Below are 17,276 nucleotides of genomic sequence, written 5' to 3'. Positions count from 1 at the left end.
CTACTTGTCTTCAGAAAGCAGCTTTGGAACAGGTCTTCAGCCTTGGATGTACTTCCAGGCTTCTCTTGCTGAAGCTTGGGGAAGGGCACTAAGAGTTTGAACAAGGTGAGATTTGTGTGAGACCTCACAGCGTCTTCCACTATCTGGAGGGGCTACAAGAAGGACTCTTCATCAGGACCTGGACAAGGGGGAATGGCTTCCCACTGCCAGAGGGCAGGGATGGATGGGATACTGAGAAGGAATCCTTCCCTGTGAGGGTGGGGAGGCCCTGGCACAGGGTGCCCAGAGAAGCTGTGGCTGCCCCTGGATCCCTGGAAGTATCCAAGGCCAGGCTGGACATTGGGGCTTGGAGCAGCCTGGGATGGTGGAAGGTGTCCCTGCCCAGGGGTGGAACTGGAGGACCTCTAAAGTCCATTCCAACCCAAACCATTCCAGGATTCTCTGATTCCTGTTTGTAAAACACAACATACCACCAAGTGTGTTTACTAAGAGGATTTTATTTACACAACACAATGAGATTGCTCCATAAAAAGTGGACTACCACCTGCCAAATTTTACAGTGCAATTTTGTAACAGCTTTTAAATATTTACAGAACACTTTTTCAGCTTGGAGGTTAAGGCAGAGTCAGGGCACAGTGATAAGAAACACTTAGTGCAGCTTTGTGCTAGGCATGATACAGAGATGAACTAGCAGCATAAGATGTTCAGATCCATTGGAAATTCAGATTGGAATTACTTCTAGAAATCCAGCAACTGCAGCTTAAAAAAAAAAAAGAGGTAAAAGATACTAACAACCTCAAAACACAAGAAAAATTAAAAATGTTTGGCTACCATGGGAGATGTAACAGGCATACAAAATCCTTACTGTTAGCAGTGAAGTATGGATCCTGGGAAGGAGACACTGTAGGAGACACTTTTTTCCCTAATGTTGGTGAAAAACTGGAACAGGAAGCAGGCTTACAATGCACCTGGGATACAGAACCTCCTGCTGCAAGGTGTGTCCAACAGGACTGGATTCAAAGATGTCCAACTTCTGCTGGAAGACAACAGGAGTGAGGTACCCAACTGCTCCTCATGCCTTTGAAGACTTCACCTTGAACTCCAGTGACACACCTGAGGGGTCCCACTTCAAACACAGCACTAAAAATGCACAATATACAGTACTAGACAGTTGGTTTTTCACAGCAACTTACCACAACTTGAAATTGTTTAGCTTCCTCGTCTTTGGTATTTATAAATAAAGATGCTGGTCCCTTTCAGTAAAGGGCTAAGAATGCAGCTATTATCTCAAAATCATTTGTTCTGAATCCACAGCAGCTTTAAAAGATTTTGATTTTTGTTTTTATTTTAAGGCAGTAACTAAGCTGTTAGGAATTGAAAAAAAAAAAAGGCCTTCTATTAATTCCAATAGTTTATAAGGCAGCATTTTCAAATGGCTAGAAGAAACTGCAGGATAAGGATGGAACAGTTTGAGAAGTTGGTATCAGTCCTTCATGCAAAGTCAAAAGGGAGCAGAAGGTGATCTAGGGACGAGTTGATAAAAGCCTGATCCTTTCAGTCATTCCTTCCATTAGCCCTTATTAATCCAAGTGAGCCCTTCTGACTACAGAGATCCTGGGACTTCTAATTAAGGCCAGTTTTGCATTTCAGCTTGGTAGGATCCAACTGCTGTCTAAACTGCTTATGGCAAGTCATAAACTCGTAGGACATGTACAAAAAGGACAGGGGTGGTGAGGGGAGGACCCTGACGAGTTCTGTACAGTACTGGCAGTCCCCCATCAGTCCTTTGGGATGGCACTCGAGTCAAGAAACATCTAGGTAAACATTCCCTAAAAGCACCTATGTAAAAAAAAAAAAAAGTTCCACTACAAATCCGTTTTGTTTCATTTTCTAATCAAGAAAGTCAGGACTAAACAGACCTGGAAGCCTTTTTCTTCCTGTGAGACATCCCTGGAGCTTTGTCTTGTCTGTACTCCGGAGTTAGTGTTCAGCACCAAGAGAAGTTTGCAGGAATCCAAGACAATTGGAATTGAGACATGCTTTTAGAAACCTCACTGAATTCTGTTTTTAATATCTGATTGTAAATTCCAGACTGGAACCAGGCAGGTCCAAGGGTTAATGCCACCTGCCCCTGGAAGTGCAGCGTTAACTACAAACGGGCACAAAATGGAGCTCGTGGTTAGTAAAAGGAATTAGGAAAAGCTCAGCCAAGGCAGAATCCTCCCTCCCAAAATGCTGTCATGTTCTGAGAGAGGCTTAGGCAAGGAAAGGCACTTTGGGGCTCTCCTGGAGAAATCCTGATCAGAACTGAATGTACTTTTATAAATTAGAGTAGGCAACAATCAGTGAGTGGACATGGTGGGTTCCACTGCCCCTAAAGTGACCCCATGAGGCACCATCCGTGGAAGACTCCGGGTACAGACGGTACAGCCAGGACAGCAAGAGCAGCTCTGGGAGGGAACACCAGGCAGGCCTCCATCAGCAATATTCTGATCCTGTTCTGCTCAAAACCAACAGCAAAAAGGCCACAGAAGATGGGGTTTTGCCTTTAAACCACTGAAGATGCAGCAGAGCTTAAAGGTGGCTAAGAAACAGCAGCAGCTGGCCTGGGGAGCCTCCGGCTGGCCCAGCTGTGCACAGTTTTCCCACTGAGGATCAGGTTCATGGAATTTCCCTCCCTCTGCTCTAATTCCAGACCCACTTCTGTGACCAGCTGTAGTTTATCTGCATTGTTTATGGATCCATCCTGACATACAGTAACCAAAATCTCGGTGGAGGAAATGGCCCATTTCTCCTCTATTCAGGAAAAAGTGTTGCAAATTTTTTTAATTCAGAAAAAATATTAAATGGCTTGAGGGTCACTTAGTACCAAAAGTAAAGTGCACCAGAACTGGAGGCCACAGCGACAGAGCTGAGACATGCTATTGAAGAGGTTTCCAAGGAGCATTATAAAAACAGCACTACAAAGTAAGGTTAAGGCAATCCGAGTTGTGTCCTTCTGCTAGACAGTTTCCTGGAGAGTTGTGTGTCTCAAGCTTCAATTATTGCTTTGTTTCCTCTGTCCTGGAGTCCTCAGCTACTGGGCAAACAGTGCTGGCAGAATTGGCAGAGTGAGTTTGTCACTTAATGCAGGACTGGATGCAGTCCTGTAGAATCCCGTGCTTTGCAATGCCAAAGGGGAGGTTTGCTCTCATCTCCTGAGGGACTGGACAGTCTGGCAAAGAATATAAAAAAACCTCTTGCTCCTGAAGCAGCAAAAGGTGCTGGCAGCAGAGATGATGCAAACCTGTGGAATTTTTCAATGGCACAGGAAAAAAAAAAATCCTTAATAACAACCAGGTTGGGTAAGAAAACAGGGTCCTGAAGTCTTCTTCAAGAGTTGATAGCCCTCAAGTTTTCTTTAAAAAAAAGAACAAGTTCTTTTATGGGTATAAACCCAAAGTACAGCAACAGAATTCCACGGCTCAGAAGTCCCAGGTAAAGCTGTGTTACTTCCCTCCTTTCATATAGGATGGAATTGCTCCTCGGGCCGTCAGGCCCTCGAAACGCTTGTAGGTGTAATTGATAAAAACCCAGTCTTTGTTCTTGTAGTCAGTCTCTGGGTGGTTGCTTGTTGCCACTGGGAAGACACAGAAGAAATGGAATTATCCTTTGGAACTGCAGAGTTTGTTTTCATACAAAACACTGGATGTGGAATAAGGCAGAATGTTTCTAAAGGAAAAAATATCATAAATGCAGGATCCAGCTCCGTGCTTCAACCCCAGGAAAGAACTGCTGGGACACAGGACACGGCACAAGCGTTTTAAATTAAAGGGGGTAGATTCAGACCACATAGAAAGAAGAAATTTTTTACAGTGTGGGCTGTGAAACACTGGCACAGGTTGCCCAGAGAGGTGGTGGATCCCCCAATCCCTGGAAGTGTTCCAGGCCAGGTTGGACAGGCTTGGAGCAACCTGAGATAGTGGAAGGTGTCCTTGCCCATGGCAGGGGGTGGCACTGGATGAGCTTTAAAGTCCCTTCAAACCCAAACCAGTCTGGGATTCTGTTTTTAAACTCATGGAGCAAATGTGTGACTAGAGATTCACACCAAAACATCCCCTTCAGTTCCACCCTTCCCTACTCCTACTCCAAGTGCCAGCAGGAATTAGCACCGAGGGGAACTTGCAGCATTGGGCTCCCAGGCCCTGCTGGGATTTGAACTTTCTGGAAGCTCTACTGCTTCTGAGAGCTGCCCTTTCTCAGACAACTCCCACATCATTTACAAGCCTGCATCTCCTGGAACCCACATTCCTGCACCACAAGGCTTCCAAGCTATTTGGTCATGATAAAAAAAAAATCAGCATCTAGTAAGATCTGACTAACAGGAAAGATTATTCTACAGGAGAAGAGGAAGGTTTACAGAGATAATCAAACAATCATTTACCTGTTGGTTTAAGGATATCAGATTCTGGAAATTCATCAAAGTTTGAGGTATCATCAATGCTTTTAATTTCTATTGAAATCGCAGCAGGTCTCTCTCTGCCAAGAAGAGCAGATGGAGCATTGAGATTTCAAAGGCAGACAAAGCAGGATTCAGCCACCTTCCATTTCTTAACAGAATCAAGACTGAAGGTACCTAAACCTCAGCAAGCTTCAGGTAGAGAGCAAAAGGCTCTCACCCACAGCTGGATATGATAAATGCCAGTCAGCTGCTCCCTGCTGCAGACCAGGGCTGGCCTCAGCAGTCCCTAGAGAAGAGCAGTTGCTTTTCTGCAAAGCATCTTACCTGATGTGCTCCCAATCAACCCCTTCAAAGAATGGGTTACTCTTTATTTCCTCCACACCAGATGCACCAATTCTGTGCTCCCATTCACAGCAAAATCTGGGATGGAAGGAAGAATGAAAATGAAGGGAGAATGAAAACGAAAGCATTCCATCCAGAAATGGAACAGCTTTCTGAACTGATACTGCTACAGTTTCTTACCAGATAAATGGAGCAGACTAAGAACTCCCACAGCAAAACCAACACACAAAGTTATGTTTAGGAATGTCGTGTCCAATGCCACAGTTAAGATGTGCTATTCCTTCACAACAGGATAACGTGACCTTTCTATTTCAGGACCAGAGTAGAGCAGAACGTATAAAGCCTAAAAAGCCAGACATTTATATTTCTGTCCTGAGAATAGATAATGAAGTACAAATGAGTCAGCAAGCACTGGGGTGCATTTGTATGCTCCAGCGCATACAAAGGCAAAATCACTGCTGTTGTAAGAAGTCAGCTCTGTCAAAAGGATTGAACTTGCTTCCATGAGAAGCTTGCGGGCAAAATAAGGGGCAGAAACATTTTGCCAGAGTAGTAGCACTTCCATGGGAGCTCCTTTTTAGCACAATTTAGTCAGGGAACCACTAAATGGCCTGAGAGACTAAAGTATTGGAAAAGGGAGTTCAGCATTTGATGCATGTATGTAACAGTTTGTAGCATCAGGGTTTTTCCATGTGAAACAAGCCATGAGAGGCACAGAATACAGAGACAAGACAAGAAAATTAGTGCTGTATTAACTGACAAACCATGGGGCTGGCACCTTAAAATAAGATCCTTTGCTTTATCAGAGATTGGAACTTCTGGAGGAAATGTCAGGGTCTCCTTCCAGTTCATCACTTTCTTATATGTCTCTTGAGGAGTCTCGGAACAGAATGGTGGATAACCTGAAAAGAAACAAAAATATAATCTTGGGTCAAGCAAAAATAATTCCTGAAGTCAGAACACACCTGACAGACCAGGCAAGGAGTGGATGCTGTGAGAAGCTGACCCCAAGCACAGAAACAGGCTGCCCAGAGAAGCAGTGGCTGCCCCAGCCCTGGAATTGTCCAAGGCCAGGTTGGATGAGACACAGAGCAACCTGGGATAGTGGAAGATGTCCCTGCCCCTGGCAGGGGGTGGCACTGGATGAGCTTTGAGGTCCCTTCCAACCCAAACCAGTCTGGATTCTATGAGCACAGCTGATGTCCTGCTCCACCATTCCCACCTACAACCCTGCCCTGCATGTCCCTTACCAATCAACATCTCGTACATGATGACCCCCAGGGACCACCAGTCACACAGCTTGTTGTATCCAGTCTGCATGAAAACCTCAGGAGCAATGTAATCTGGAGTTCCCACCGTAGAAAAAGCCTGGAACAAAGACCATCAGTTACACATCTGTAGGGAAAACTGCCTGATGCAGAAATGGGAATTTAAACAGCAGTGGTTATTTTGAGAAAGACACCAGATTGTCTCTGAGAACCCTTAGCAAAGGTGTTTAAAGCCTTTCTTCCAAGATACATAGAGACAAAATCAACATCTTCATGTGAAGGAGTCTTAAAATAGCATCAGGAAAATGGGGAAGGGTATCACTGTCCACATACACCTTGGAATGGGTCAGCAGCCCTTTGTTAGATTGGAAGTGGCAAGAACTGATAGTTTTGGCTGGGAGACTTCAGCTCTCCATGTAAGTAATTACAGCAGTGCTGTCTCTAGCACATATGTCACCAGCTGTTCAGCAGATGGATGAAGGACAAACTAGAGTCATTCCTCTTTTTAAAAAGTGCCTGAATCTTTTCCTTTCAGGATTGTCCAGAACTCTGAGATGCATTAAAAATTTCATGTAAATCCATGTTCCATTTGGATGCAACACCTCAGCAGGAACATTTCCAAGCAGGTGGAACCTACTTACCAACTGCCGGCGATTCCTCTTCCAGGTCTCTGCTTTCCTTTTGGAATTCATGTTCTGGAAAGCTGAAGGAGATTCAATAGCTGGGACTGAATCCTGCTGGTCACCCAAGATATTTTTACCCCCAAACCATTTCACTAAAGATCTCATTTAAGATGTGTGCCAATACCCCAAACCTAAACCTCCCAACTTCCAAACCTATGAAATACAGGCAACATCTAATCAAGCCTTTCATTAGCACACCACACTTTCAGGGTTTATGTAACTCCATGATCCAAGTTATTCCCCTCGAGAATAATCCTGGATACTCAGAGATTGTGCTGGTTTATTCATTTCAGTAACACTTGAGAGCCAGCCAGCAGCTCCCAACTCACTGAGTTCTCGCTTTATTACACATGCACAGGGCTACAGCAGAGTCTGTTTCAGAGACAAACTTCTGGAAATGAAAATGGGTTTAAAGTAACTGAAATTATTTTTATTTTACAGAAAATTAAAATCCACCTCAAGATGTTTAAGTTCATTATTAGACTCCCTACTGCAGCCATACCCTCACACTGAAATCAGTTGTGTCAGGCACCAAGAGCAACCACCCAGATACCCTTTGGAGCCAAAGAACTTACTGAAGTCACTGGGAAGACTGTGATTCAAGTTCCTGTAAAATTCTGTCCTGTGGGCTTTCTTCAGTCCAGTACACAGACCAAAATCTGAGAGTTTCACATGGCCCTAGAAATAAACAAAAAACCCAAAATCCAAAACCAATATAAAACATTATCATAGTAAATTACAGCATCAGCAAGGTTGGAAGAGAACCCAACACCACCATCAGCACCTCTAAATGATGTCCCCAAGTGCCACATCCAGATGCCTCTTGAACACTTCCAGAGACTGTGACTCCACCACCTCCCTGGGCAACTTATTCCAGTGCCTGACCACCCCTGCATAAAAAAAAATCTAGTATCTAATCTGAACCTCCCAAGCACAACTTAAGGCCAATTCCTCTCTTTCTTTTACTTGAGACATGGCAGAAGAGCCTGACCCACTCCTGGCTGTGCCTTCCTGTCAGGGAGAGCAAGAAGGTCCCCTCTGAGCCTCCTTTTCTCCAGGCTGAGCCCTCCCAGGTCTCTCAGCTGCTCCTGGTGCTCCAGCCCCTTCCCCAGATCTGTTCCCTTCTCTGGACATACTCGAGCCCCTCAATGTCCTTTGCCTTCCTTGTTTAGCCTAGCACTGGATGTGTGCAGGGAATGAAGCCATCAATGTTTCCATTGCTACTCCACAGAGAAAGCCGAGTGACCATTTACTGCAGGAAACCTCTGCTCTGCAAGTTCCCAACCATTTCAGGGTGAAAGGAAACGTCTCCAGAGGCAGCTGCAGTCCCTGGGTTGTGTATTGGCCCCAGGAGATAAAAAACACCCTCAGTTCAGTGACTGAATCTGTCCTGGTGCATAACATCACCACACTGACTGTGTGCAAGTTTTAGAAGTGTATATATAATATATATAGTATACATCCTTTTCAAAGTTCTAAATGTATTCATGTCTAGATGTAAACATCCTGAACTGGACACTCTGCTTGGAGAAGCTGTGGCTGCCCCAGCCCTGGAAGTGTTCAAGGCCAGGCTGGACAGGGCTTGGAGCAACCTGGGATAGCAGAAGGTGTCCCTGCCCAGGGCAGGGGGTGGTACTGGATGAGTTTTAAGGTCCTTTCCAACCCAAACCATTCTGGGATTCTGCAGTAATTCCAACAGTGCATTACATGGTAGTGGGAAAGTCATTATTTACTGCTGGCTAACTCTTTCCAAGCAAGCTTGATTGTAGGCAAACTTGGAGTGAGCAATAGGAGGATACTGAAACAATCAGGCTTTGTGCAAAGTGCCTGCAATAACCAGGTAGCCTGGCCAGCCCTCAGGAACACACCCTGGTCCCGAGGGAGATTCTCCATCCTCCATCCGCAGCCTGGCTACTGGAACAGCCACGTCCTTCACGTTTGGTACAACCAGAGCTGGCAAGTGGGAGTGTAACAGATGTGAGAGCAAAGGGAAACAGCTTTGCCTAAGAGGGAACTGAAACCACGTGCTCTAAACTGCATCTGAAATAGCCAAAAATAGTTTAAACAGCTGTAAGAAGAGCTGAAGGTCTGAGTGGAGCTGGGGTCTTTCCTGGCTTGGGAATTTTCCCCGGTAATTTGGCAGAGATGCCCTAAAAAGCTGGAAGGAACAGGGCTAAATAAAGAAGCACCATCTTCTTCCACAACTGTCAACACCACTTCAGGTCAATATGAACAATCACAAGGCCTGTTTGCTCCTCCCCAGCCAGTGGCCAGTCCACACCTTGCTATCCAGGAGGAGGTTGTCCGGTTTTATGTCCCGATGGATGAATCCCAGTTGATGGATGGAGTCGATGGCGAGCACGGTCTCAGCGATGTAGAACTGCGTCTCCTCTTCTGTCAGAGTGTCCTTCTTCATCAACAGTGTCATCATGTCACCTGGAAACCCCCCAGAGGTGAACACACGGGCTCCACTCTCACTAATTTTTAAGACTTTTATAGAAAAAAAGCTATTTCTGCTGCATTCAGCTAAAACCAGCAGGTTAGAGCTTGCCAAACCTGGATATGCTGTGACTCTATAGACAGCCAGGGCACAGCTAGGGTAGGAACTAGAAGAATATTAAAGCCAAGTTTAAATACCTCTAGCTCAAAGACCCAAACAGGAAACCTCAAGCCTGCCCAAACACCTCAGTACCCCACAAAGCAGAAATCTTGTTCCTCACAGATGTACAGTCCAAACACCACTGCAGGGCACCCACGTGCACTCCAGTCCCAGACTGCATTTGTAACGAAGAAATTAGCAATCCCTAAACAAAAGGGGAGCAGCCCTTGCATTCCAGAGAGCTACCTCCAGGCAGGAACTCCATGATCAGGTAGAGGTTTAGCTTGTCCTGGAAACTATAGAACATCTTCACAACCCACAAGCTGTCTGCCTCCACCAGGATGTCCCGCTCCGCACGGATGTGGCCAACCTGGACAGACACAGTGCATTGGATTAGTTTTATTAAATGCATTTATTTCACAGGCAGTTCAACTATTATTCTGAACAGCATCAAATGGTGAGAAGACAGCAGTCAAACTTCTGCACAAAGGCAGAAATACTGTCAGAACTTCAGCATATGATTGATTATGTACATGTATTTTATACCTATTATATATACACCTATCTATTATTATTATTATTTATATTATATATAAACCTACCTATTATATAAATCCTATCTACAAAAATCTCAATTCTTTACAAATATACCTAACCATTAGATCTCTTTATGAAAACACAAGAGCTCCATCCCAGTGCTCAACAAATGATTGTGCCAGATCATTATATATCCAGAAATACTAGCAAAGGAAAGCCTTAAAAATGTTAAATGCTGCTGCTTTATGTCTCTGAGTCTGAATTCCAGCAGTTGTATCTCTTTGATATTTATATCTGATCCTGTAAGTCATAAATGCAGTAAAACAGTGGCCTTCAAGTCTGCATTGAATCATTTGCACAGGACTTTGTGTTGAAGGAGCCCACTAGAAAACAAGTTCTTGTGAATCCAGAGATTTTTCTGATTTATTTCCTTTACAAGAACAAGAGGTTAAAAAACCCCAGAATTTTTAGCTACTAAACATAAAGCACAGATGCCTGTTCCTCTTCTGCACACACCACAGCGACCTCCCAGAGTGATCCAGGGTACAATTCCTGCTCGGGGTGCTCCTCACCTGCTCCTTCTCAAGCATATCAGCTTTGCGTAGGATTTTCATGGCGTAAACGTGCCCCGTGTCCTTCTTCTGGACCAGTCGCACCTGGGGGCACACAAAGATTGGATCAAATCCAGCATTCCCAGCAGAACTCTTGACAAAGTTGGGTGTCAAGGCCTTGGCTTTCATTTCATGAAATCGTCTCAGATTATAAAATACAAGAAGCATTATATGGTGCAAATATAATAATATATAGTGGCAAAAAGCCCTGTTAATTCTAAGAGCTGCAGTTATTTTAACAGAGAGGACACTGAGCGATTCACACCTAAAGCAGGTGGTCCCAAGCCCCTTCTCTGAAGGCCACCAGAAGAGACTTTGCAAGGGCCCTCCACCTCTCCCTAAGTCCAACCTCAGAAATTCACCTTTAAAACCCACTGCAAACCTGTATTTAGCTGCCCATTAGGTCCTTTTCAAATTCATTCCGTTTCCTTGAAAGCACAGGATGTCTCAAACCAGCATTTATTACATAAAAACCCAGCTGCACGTGACCGTTCAGCTCAAATCAATCTGTGCTTGTTATATTTACTTTTTGCTTGTATAAACTAAGCAAGTCTTTACCAAACACCAGAGCCACTTAAAAACACATGTAGTCATTTTTTTCTGGACTCACCTCTCCAAAGGCTCCTCTGCCTATTACTTTTAGAGACTCAAAATCCTCCAGTCCAAGCCTGGTTCTCTTCAGGCGAAGGAACTCCGTTTCCTTTTGTGCATGTGCCGACCTCCTGATTCTTTTCTAGAGTTTAAGAGACCCCAGTGAAAATTCTGCAGGTGGGTTCCATAGGGACCACAGCAATTCCAAGGAAAGATCCCAGATCTCCATTTAGAAAAGAAAATTTCCTGTATTTAAGCATTAAGATAGTTTTTCCATATTCATTACCTCTTCATCTTTTAGGCCTTCTTCTTCCATCATCTGTTCTAGTTTCTTTTGTCTAGAGCAGAGACAAATTAGAAAAATAAAGGTTGAATCATTAACCTTGCTTTTTAAATCAAATTAGAAAAAAAACCAGATTGAACCATTAATATTGTTTCTTAACAAGGTACACATATCCACAGCCTCTGGCCTGTGCCAGCAAGTTACAAGTGTAAAGATGTACAGGAGAGACTCAGACAGGAAATTAATTTCGAAGAATCTACTATCCAATTTTATAATTCCAACCTTGTCCTCTCTGATTTTAATAAACTAAACCTGCCTTGAGTTTCACAAGTTATTCAAGTGTACATTTTTGCTGCACACAAATACAAATTGAGGAGATCTGGGTTCTGTTCTTGTCTCTCTCTGACAGCTGGGCAAGTCACTTCAGGCCAGAGCCATAATAAACACATAAACACCAAAATTTCACTTATTCCAGGAAGAATTGGTATTCAAACACATTTAAAATTTCTCTGCACCTCAAACTATTCACATGCAAGATGAGAAAAGTTACTTTAGATTTCCTAATCCCTGAGATACTCAAAATATTTGGGAAGAGGAAACTTGTCTGCACATGTTCTCCCCCTTAAAGAATCAGAAATATTTACAGCCTTAATACAAAAGGATTATCTGGGAGAAGAGAAAGGAGGAAGCAAGACTTCAGAAGGGGAATGACTTCAGGGGACACTTGTAATGATTATCCTCTGGAACCTTTTTCCCTGTGCCAGTCGTATTAACAGCTGGCTGAACTGGGACTGGTGGTTTGGGACATTACAAATGTACTAAAACATTCCTTCTCTTTCTGCAAGTCATTCTTTGCAAGATCCTCTTCCTGTCTCCTGGGGCTCCCTGCAGCTGCTGCGACGTGATAATATTTGGGGTTATCACTTCCAGAATCGGGCACATTGAAATTGCTTTGCCTTTGCTCAAGTACCAGGGAGCACTGCCCAGTCATCCCAATTCACACTCAAACCAGCAACTCCAGCAGCAAAAGTCTCTGCAATACACAGAATTCAATGGCTCAGCAGGACTGAGTGATGCCAAAGCCATGCTGAAATTCCCCCAAATATCCCTAATAGGCTCAATCTGCACTTCAGGGTACAGTGTCAACACCATTTAAACTCCACATTACACACCCACAGACATCTGTTGTTACAAAAAACATGTAACTCATAAAGTCCAGTCTGTTTGTTCAGACAAAGTCTTGATCCTAAACAGAAAAAAAAAAGAGATTTGGGGAGTAGACAACAGTGCTCATAATAAGAAATAAATTTTAAAGGCAAGAGCTGTGTGAAGAGAAAGGAAGGAATTAAATCAGTGATATTTTTTTCTGCCTGAATTGGACCTCAATCTCTCTTTACTCATTTGAAGCTTTGAAGAAAATATCTTTGCAAGTTAATATTTATTTCTAAATTACTTCCTCATTTCTGCAGCTCTTGTAGTGAGCAGGCAGTGGGGAGCTCCTCAGGGAGCTCATTATGGCTTTGGCAGCAAAGCCAAACCAACACTGAACCATTTTCCAAATTCTGGTTACAGACTCCGTGGCAAGCTGGGACAACAGCACAAGTCCCAGTGCTACAACCTGAGGGTATTCAGCAAATTAGAGGGTTCCAGCCAAAGGGAAGTCACACAGCTCAGTCCAGCCCACTGCTGTATTGGACTGGGGAACTTAAAGAGGTGCCCCAGGTTCAGGTCAGTCACAGGCAGCACTGAGGGACTCCTCACAACACCCCCTCCTTCCACCATCTTCCTGGGGGTCCTGCACATGGATCAGGGCAATCCCAGCACAAACACAGAGAATGGATTGGGAGCAGCCCTGGGAGAAGGACTTGGGGGTGCTGGTGAGGCAAAGCTGGACATGCCCCAGTCCAGAGCCCACTGAGCCCTGGGCTGAGCCCCCAGCGTGGGGGGGCGGGGGCGATTCTGCCCCTGTGCCCCTGTGCTCAGGTGAGACCCCACCTGCAGAGCTGCCCCAGCCCTGGGGCCCAGCACAGCCCTGGAGCTGCTGCAGCGAGTCCAGAGGAGGCCACGGAGCTGCTCCCAGGGCTGGAGCCCCTCTGCTCTAGAGCCAGGCTGGGAGAGCTGGGGGTGTTCACCTGGAGAGGAGAAGGATCCAGAGAGACCTCAGAGCCCCTTCCAGTGCCTAAAGAGGCTCCAGGAGAGCTGGAGAGGGACTGGGGACAAGGGATGGAGGGACAGGACAGGAGGGAATGGCTTCCCAGTGCCAGGGGGCAGGGTTAGATGGGATATTGGGAAGGAATCCTTCCCTGTGAGGGTGGGCAGGCCCTGGCACAGGGTGCCCAGAGCAGCTGTGGCTGCCCCTGGATCCCTGGCAGTGCCCAAGGCCAGGCTGGACGAGGCTTGGAGCACCCTGAGATAGTGGAAGGTGTCCCTGCCCATGGCAGGGGATGGAACAGGGTGAGCTTTTTTTTCCCAACACAAACCAATCTGTGATTTTATTATTTTTGCTTTGGCTCAAGAAAACTAAATTCATTCAATATAAATTTTGGCTCTTATCCAGTATGGAAGGGAAACAAGAAGGATTTTTACCTCATCTCTCGCTCCTCGTGCTGGGCAATGAGGTTGCTGTAGAAGTTTTCCAACGTCACCTTTGTCATCGTAACTCTCTCCTTGGTGTGGTTACTCATGGACGAGCACGGCGTGGGGCCAGTCATGGCCATGGCTGGTAGGAAAGGAGAAGGGAGGAACATCAAACATTATAAACGACAAAAAATCTTCAAGCAAGAGCCCAAACCCATTAAGTGATGCTGAATCACAGAGTTCAGATTTTAACAACAAATATCATTGGTCTTAAAGAAGTAGGGAAAAGTCTTACAAAATAAAAGGTGCAAGTCAAACTTCCTGTTTTGAACATTTTTGATCTGAAAATTAAAGGGAAGGAAACTTAAGAAACATGAGGCCTCAAAAACCACAATTTCAGCCGGTACTGCAAGTTTATTGCTCCAAACACATTATATCTTTAATGAATGTTCAAAATTCAGGAATATCACACTGAAAAATCTAATCCATGAGTTATTCTTCCCATAACCCCTGCAGAAATAATTCCACCAGCTGCCAGCTGGCTCTTCTGCTGTGAAATTTATCTAAATCCTGAAAGTCATCCCAATAAGAGAGCAACTGAGGAAGGAGCAAAATGGGCATTTAGTTGCCCTTAAGCACTTTTACTAGATGTTTTCACACAGAAATTTGGCCAGATCCAGAGGATCCCTGCCTTTGAGCAAGCTGTAGTTTAAAAAATAGCCAAAAATCCAGACCCTAGTGTAAATATCTGACGCATTTATTTCTAAGAAAAATATTTGTATTCAAATTTCCTTTCTATTTCTGAGAATATAGTATGTAAATATTGGTGTGTGGCACCCCCAACCAGTAGCAGTTTCAGTATATTTGACACCCCAGCTCTGTTTCCTGATATGCATTAAAAAAAAAAAGATTTCAAATCTACAACTACTGGTTCTCCTGGGCACCACGTAACTCACAGTAAGGTAACAGAGTTTTGCAACTATTACTAGAAATTGCAGACAAAATAGGTGAGACACTTCCCTTTTTTACAACCCTGGGCACTGCCAACACACTCGAATGACTCTTTCTGGCCACTTTTTGCAGATCTTTACGAGGCGTCACCACTGGGCCCTGCAAACCACCTCCTTCCCAGACAGCAGCTACGTGTGCACTGCCTTTACAGATTCCTCGTGGGACGGGAGCTGGTGAGGATCTCCAGCTGGGTGGCTTTTGAGATGGAATTATGTCTTTATGTGAGGTGGAATCATGGCTTTATGATAGCAGCTCAGAGTGACACACACGAGTGGGGGGGTCACAGTCTGCGAGTACGCCTGGATATGGGGTTACACCCCCAGAAATGGGGGGTCGTACCCTGCGGTTGTGAGCGGGAGGTGTAAAAGCCATGGGCGGTTCTCACTTCCTAGAGATCAAACCGGGAAAATTATCTGACAGAAGGAGGTACGGGGGAAAAAAGGGAAGGGGAGAAAAAGAGAAAGTATCGGTGCCAAACCACCTGTTGGTGCTCGGGGTCCCTTCCACGGGGATGGGCGCTCAGATCCCACCGACCACCCCGGGAACCGCGGGACGGAGCGGGGCTGGACGCCCCCGCACCGGGGCTCGACCGGGGGGGAGGTGACACCGGCGTGGCGGCCCCGCGGCCCGACCGGCGGAGGGGCCCGGCAGCATCCCCGGGAGCGGACAAAGGGGGCCCGAGCCACCAACAGAGGCGGAGCCGGGGAACCCCGCCGGGCCCGGGCCCGCAGCGCGGCCACCCCGCGGGAGGGGCACCCGCCGCTGGACGGACCCCGGCCCGCAGCGCCGCCGCCCCCAGCCCCACCGGACCCGACGGCGCCGGGCGGCCGCCCCCGCTCCGCTCCCCGGGAGCGGCAAAGGGCCGGGGGGGAGGGAGGGAAAGAGGAGAGCGGGGAGGGGATGCGGAGCGCTGGGCGGGGGTCGCCCGTGGGAACAAGGAGGGAGCGGCTTACCCGGAGCCCCCGGGAGGGGCGGTAGGAGCTGCAGGCGAGGCCGGGTCCCGGCGAGGCGGCTGCAGAGAGGCGGGTGGGGGGCTCGGGACCGGGGCCACCGGAGCCCCCGCGCCGCTACCGCCGTCCCCCGCACCGACAGCGACCCGACCGGGGCGGGCGGCCCAGGGACCGCTACGGCAGCGCAGGCGCCCCGCGCCCGCCCCGCCCCGCCCGGGCGGAGCCCCGCGCCCGCCCGCCCCCGCCGGCAGCGCCTGCGCCGGGCCCCGCGCCCCAGCTCCGCGCCCGGCTCCGCGCCCCGGCCCCGCGGCCCCGGCTCCGCGCCCCGCTCCGCGCCCCCGGCTCCGCGCCCCGCTCCGCGCCCCCGCTCCGCGCCCCCGCTCCGCGCCCCGGCCCCGCGGCCCCGGCCCCGCGCCCCGGCTCCGCGCCCCGGCTCCGCGCCCCGGCTCCGCGCCCCCGCTCCGCGCCCCCGCTCCGCGCCCCCGCTCCGCGCCCCGGCTCCGCGCCCCCGCTCCGCGCCCCCGCTCCGCGCCCCGGCTCCGCGCCCCCGCTCCGCGCCCCCGCTCCGCGCCCCGGCTCCGTGCGGGGCGTGAGCGCCGGAGCTCCGCGGCTGCGGCTCCGTGCCCGTCCCGGCGGTGCGGGGAGCGGGGATCGCGGGCGCAGCTGAAGGGCTGGTGGGACCCAGCCGTGGGGGCGGCGGGTGCAGCCCCGCACTTGGCATCACATCAGCTCTTGCTCTCCCCTGGGTCCTGTCAGAGGCACCAGCGCTGCGAGCCCTGGGGTGCCGGCCTGCCTGCGGTGTTTCTGGGATGCTCCTGGGGTAACTCCTCCAGGCCTGGGAAGCCCTGTCCTGCTGCCTTCCCGACTTCCCTCCTTTCCGCAGTGGTGCAGCCTCCCAGCACACAGCCTGGGCTCACCGTCGAGGGGAGATTGGTTTTTCCCATCCCCACAGAGGTGATACACATCACCCAATGCCCACAGGAGCGAGGCGTACCCAGGGACAGGGGCCACCAACAGTCACCTCTGCCTCTCAGGGATCGAGGAAAAAACCCCTCAGTCCCAGAGGAAACTGCATCTACAAGGACAGAGAGGCTGATCCACAGTGTGCTGGGCAGGACATGACCATTTCCCAGAGATTTGAGCTGTCACAGTCAGGTCGCCAGGGTTCCATCCCCTGACTCTGATGAGGAAGAGCTCCCACATTCCATCTCAGCAAACTCATTGTACAGCTTGGGCTGTACAACACCTTTTCATCTCTCCCCTCCCACCTCTTTGGGAATGTCTGAAACCATTGGTTTCAATAATGGTTTGACTGGCCTTGGGAACCTAATAGGGAGCTGTGTGGAATGCCATAACAAAAGAAATATGATCCCTTAGTCATCC

General features: G+C 48.0%; 1 protein-coding gene across 1 annotated transcript; it reads right to left on the bottom strand.

The window, feature by feature from the left end:
• Nucleotides 1–477: 477 nt before the first annotated feature.
• STK38 (serine/threonine kinase 38) lies at nt 478–16,074 on the bottom strand. The gene is made up of 14 exons (XM_039565314.1): nt 15,897–16,074; nt 13,942–14,074; nt 11,359–11,410; nt 11,092–11,214; nt 10,443–10,526; nt 9,580–9,703; nt 9,016–9,170; nt 7,310–7,412; nt 6,693–6,754; nt 6,034–6,151; nt 5,562–5,685; nt 4,766–4,861; nt 4,424–4,518; nt 478–3,619 (listed from the first exon to the last, which is right to left on the bottom strand). Exons 2-14 carry the CDS (start codon nt 14,070–14,072, stop codon nt 3,489–3,491), a joined length of 1,398 nt encoding a protein of 465 aa, XP_039421248.1. The 5' UTR covers nt 14,073–14,074; nt 15,897–16,074; the 3' UTR covers nt 478–3,488.
• Between the last annotated feature and the right edge of the window lie 1,202 nt (nt 16,075–17,276).

Source organism: Corvus cornix, chromosome 26 (genome assembly GCF_000738735.6).
Source record: "Corvus cornix cornix isolate S_Up_H32 chromosome 26, ASM73873v5, whole genome shotgun sequence".
Lineage (NCBI taxonomy): Eukaryota > Metazoa > Chordata > Aves > Passeriformes > Corvidae > Corvus > Corvus cornix.
This window is presented reverse-complemented; position numbering and strand designations above follow the sequence as displayed.

Excerpts from the sequence above, each read along its gene's own strand:
- STK38 (XM_039565314.1), bottom strand. The coding sequence starts at position 14,072 with ATGGCCATGACTGGCCCCACGCCGTGCTCGTCCATGAGTAACCACACC. Across the intron at positions 6,152-6,692 it reads AGAGGAATCGCCGGCAGTTG|GCTTTTTCTACGGTGGGAAC; the intron begins GTAAGTAGGTTC and ends TCTTTGTTCCAG. Across the intron at positions 4,519-4,765 it reads GTTGATTGGGAGCACATCAG|AGAGAGACCTGCTGCGATTT; the intron begins GTAAGATGCTTT and ends TCTTCTTGGCAG.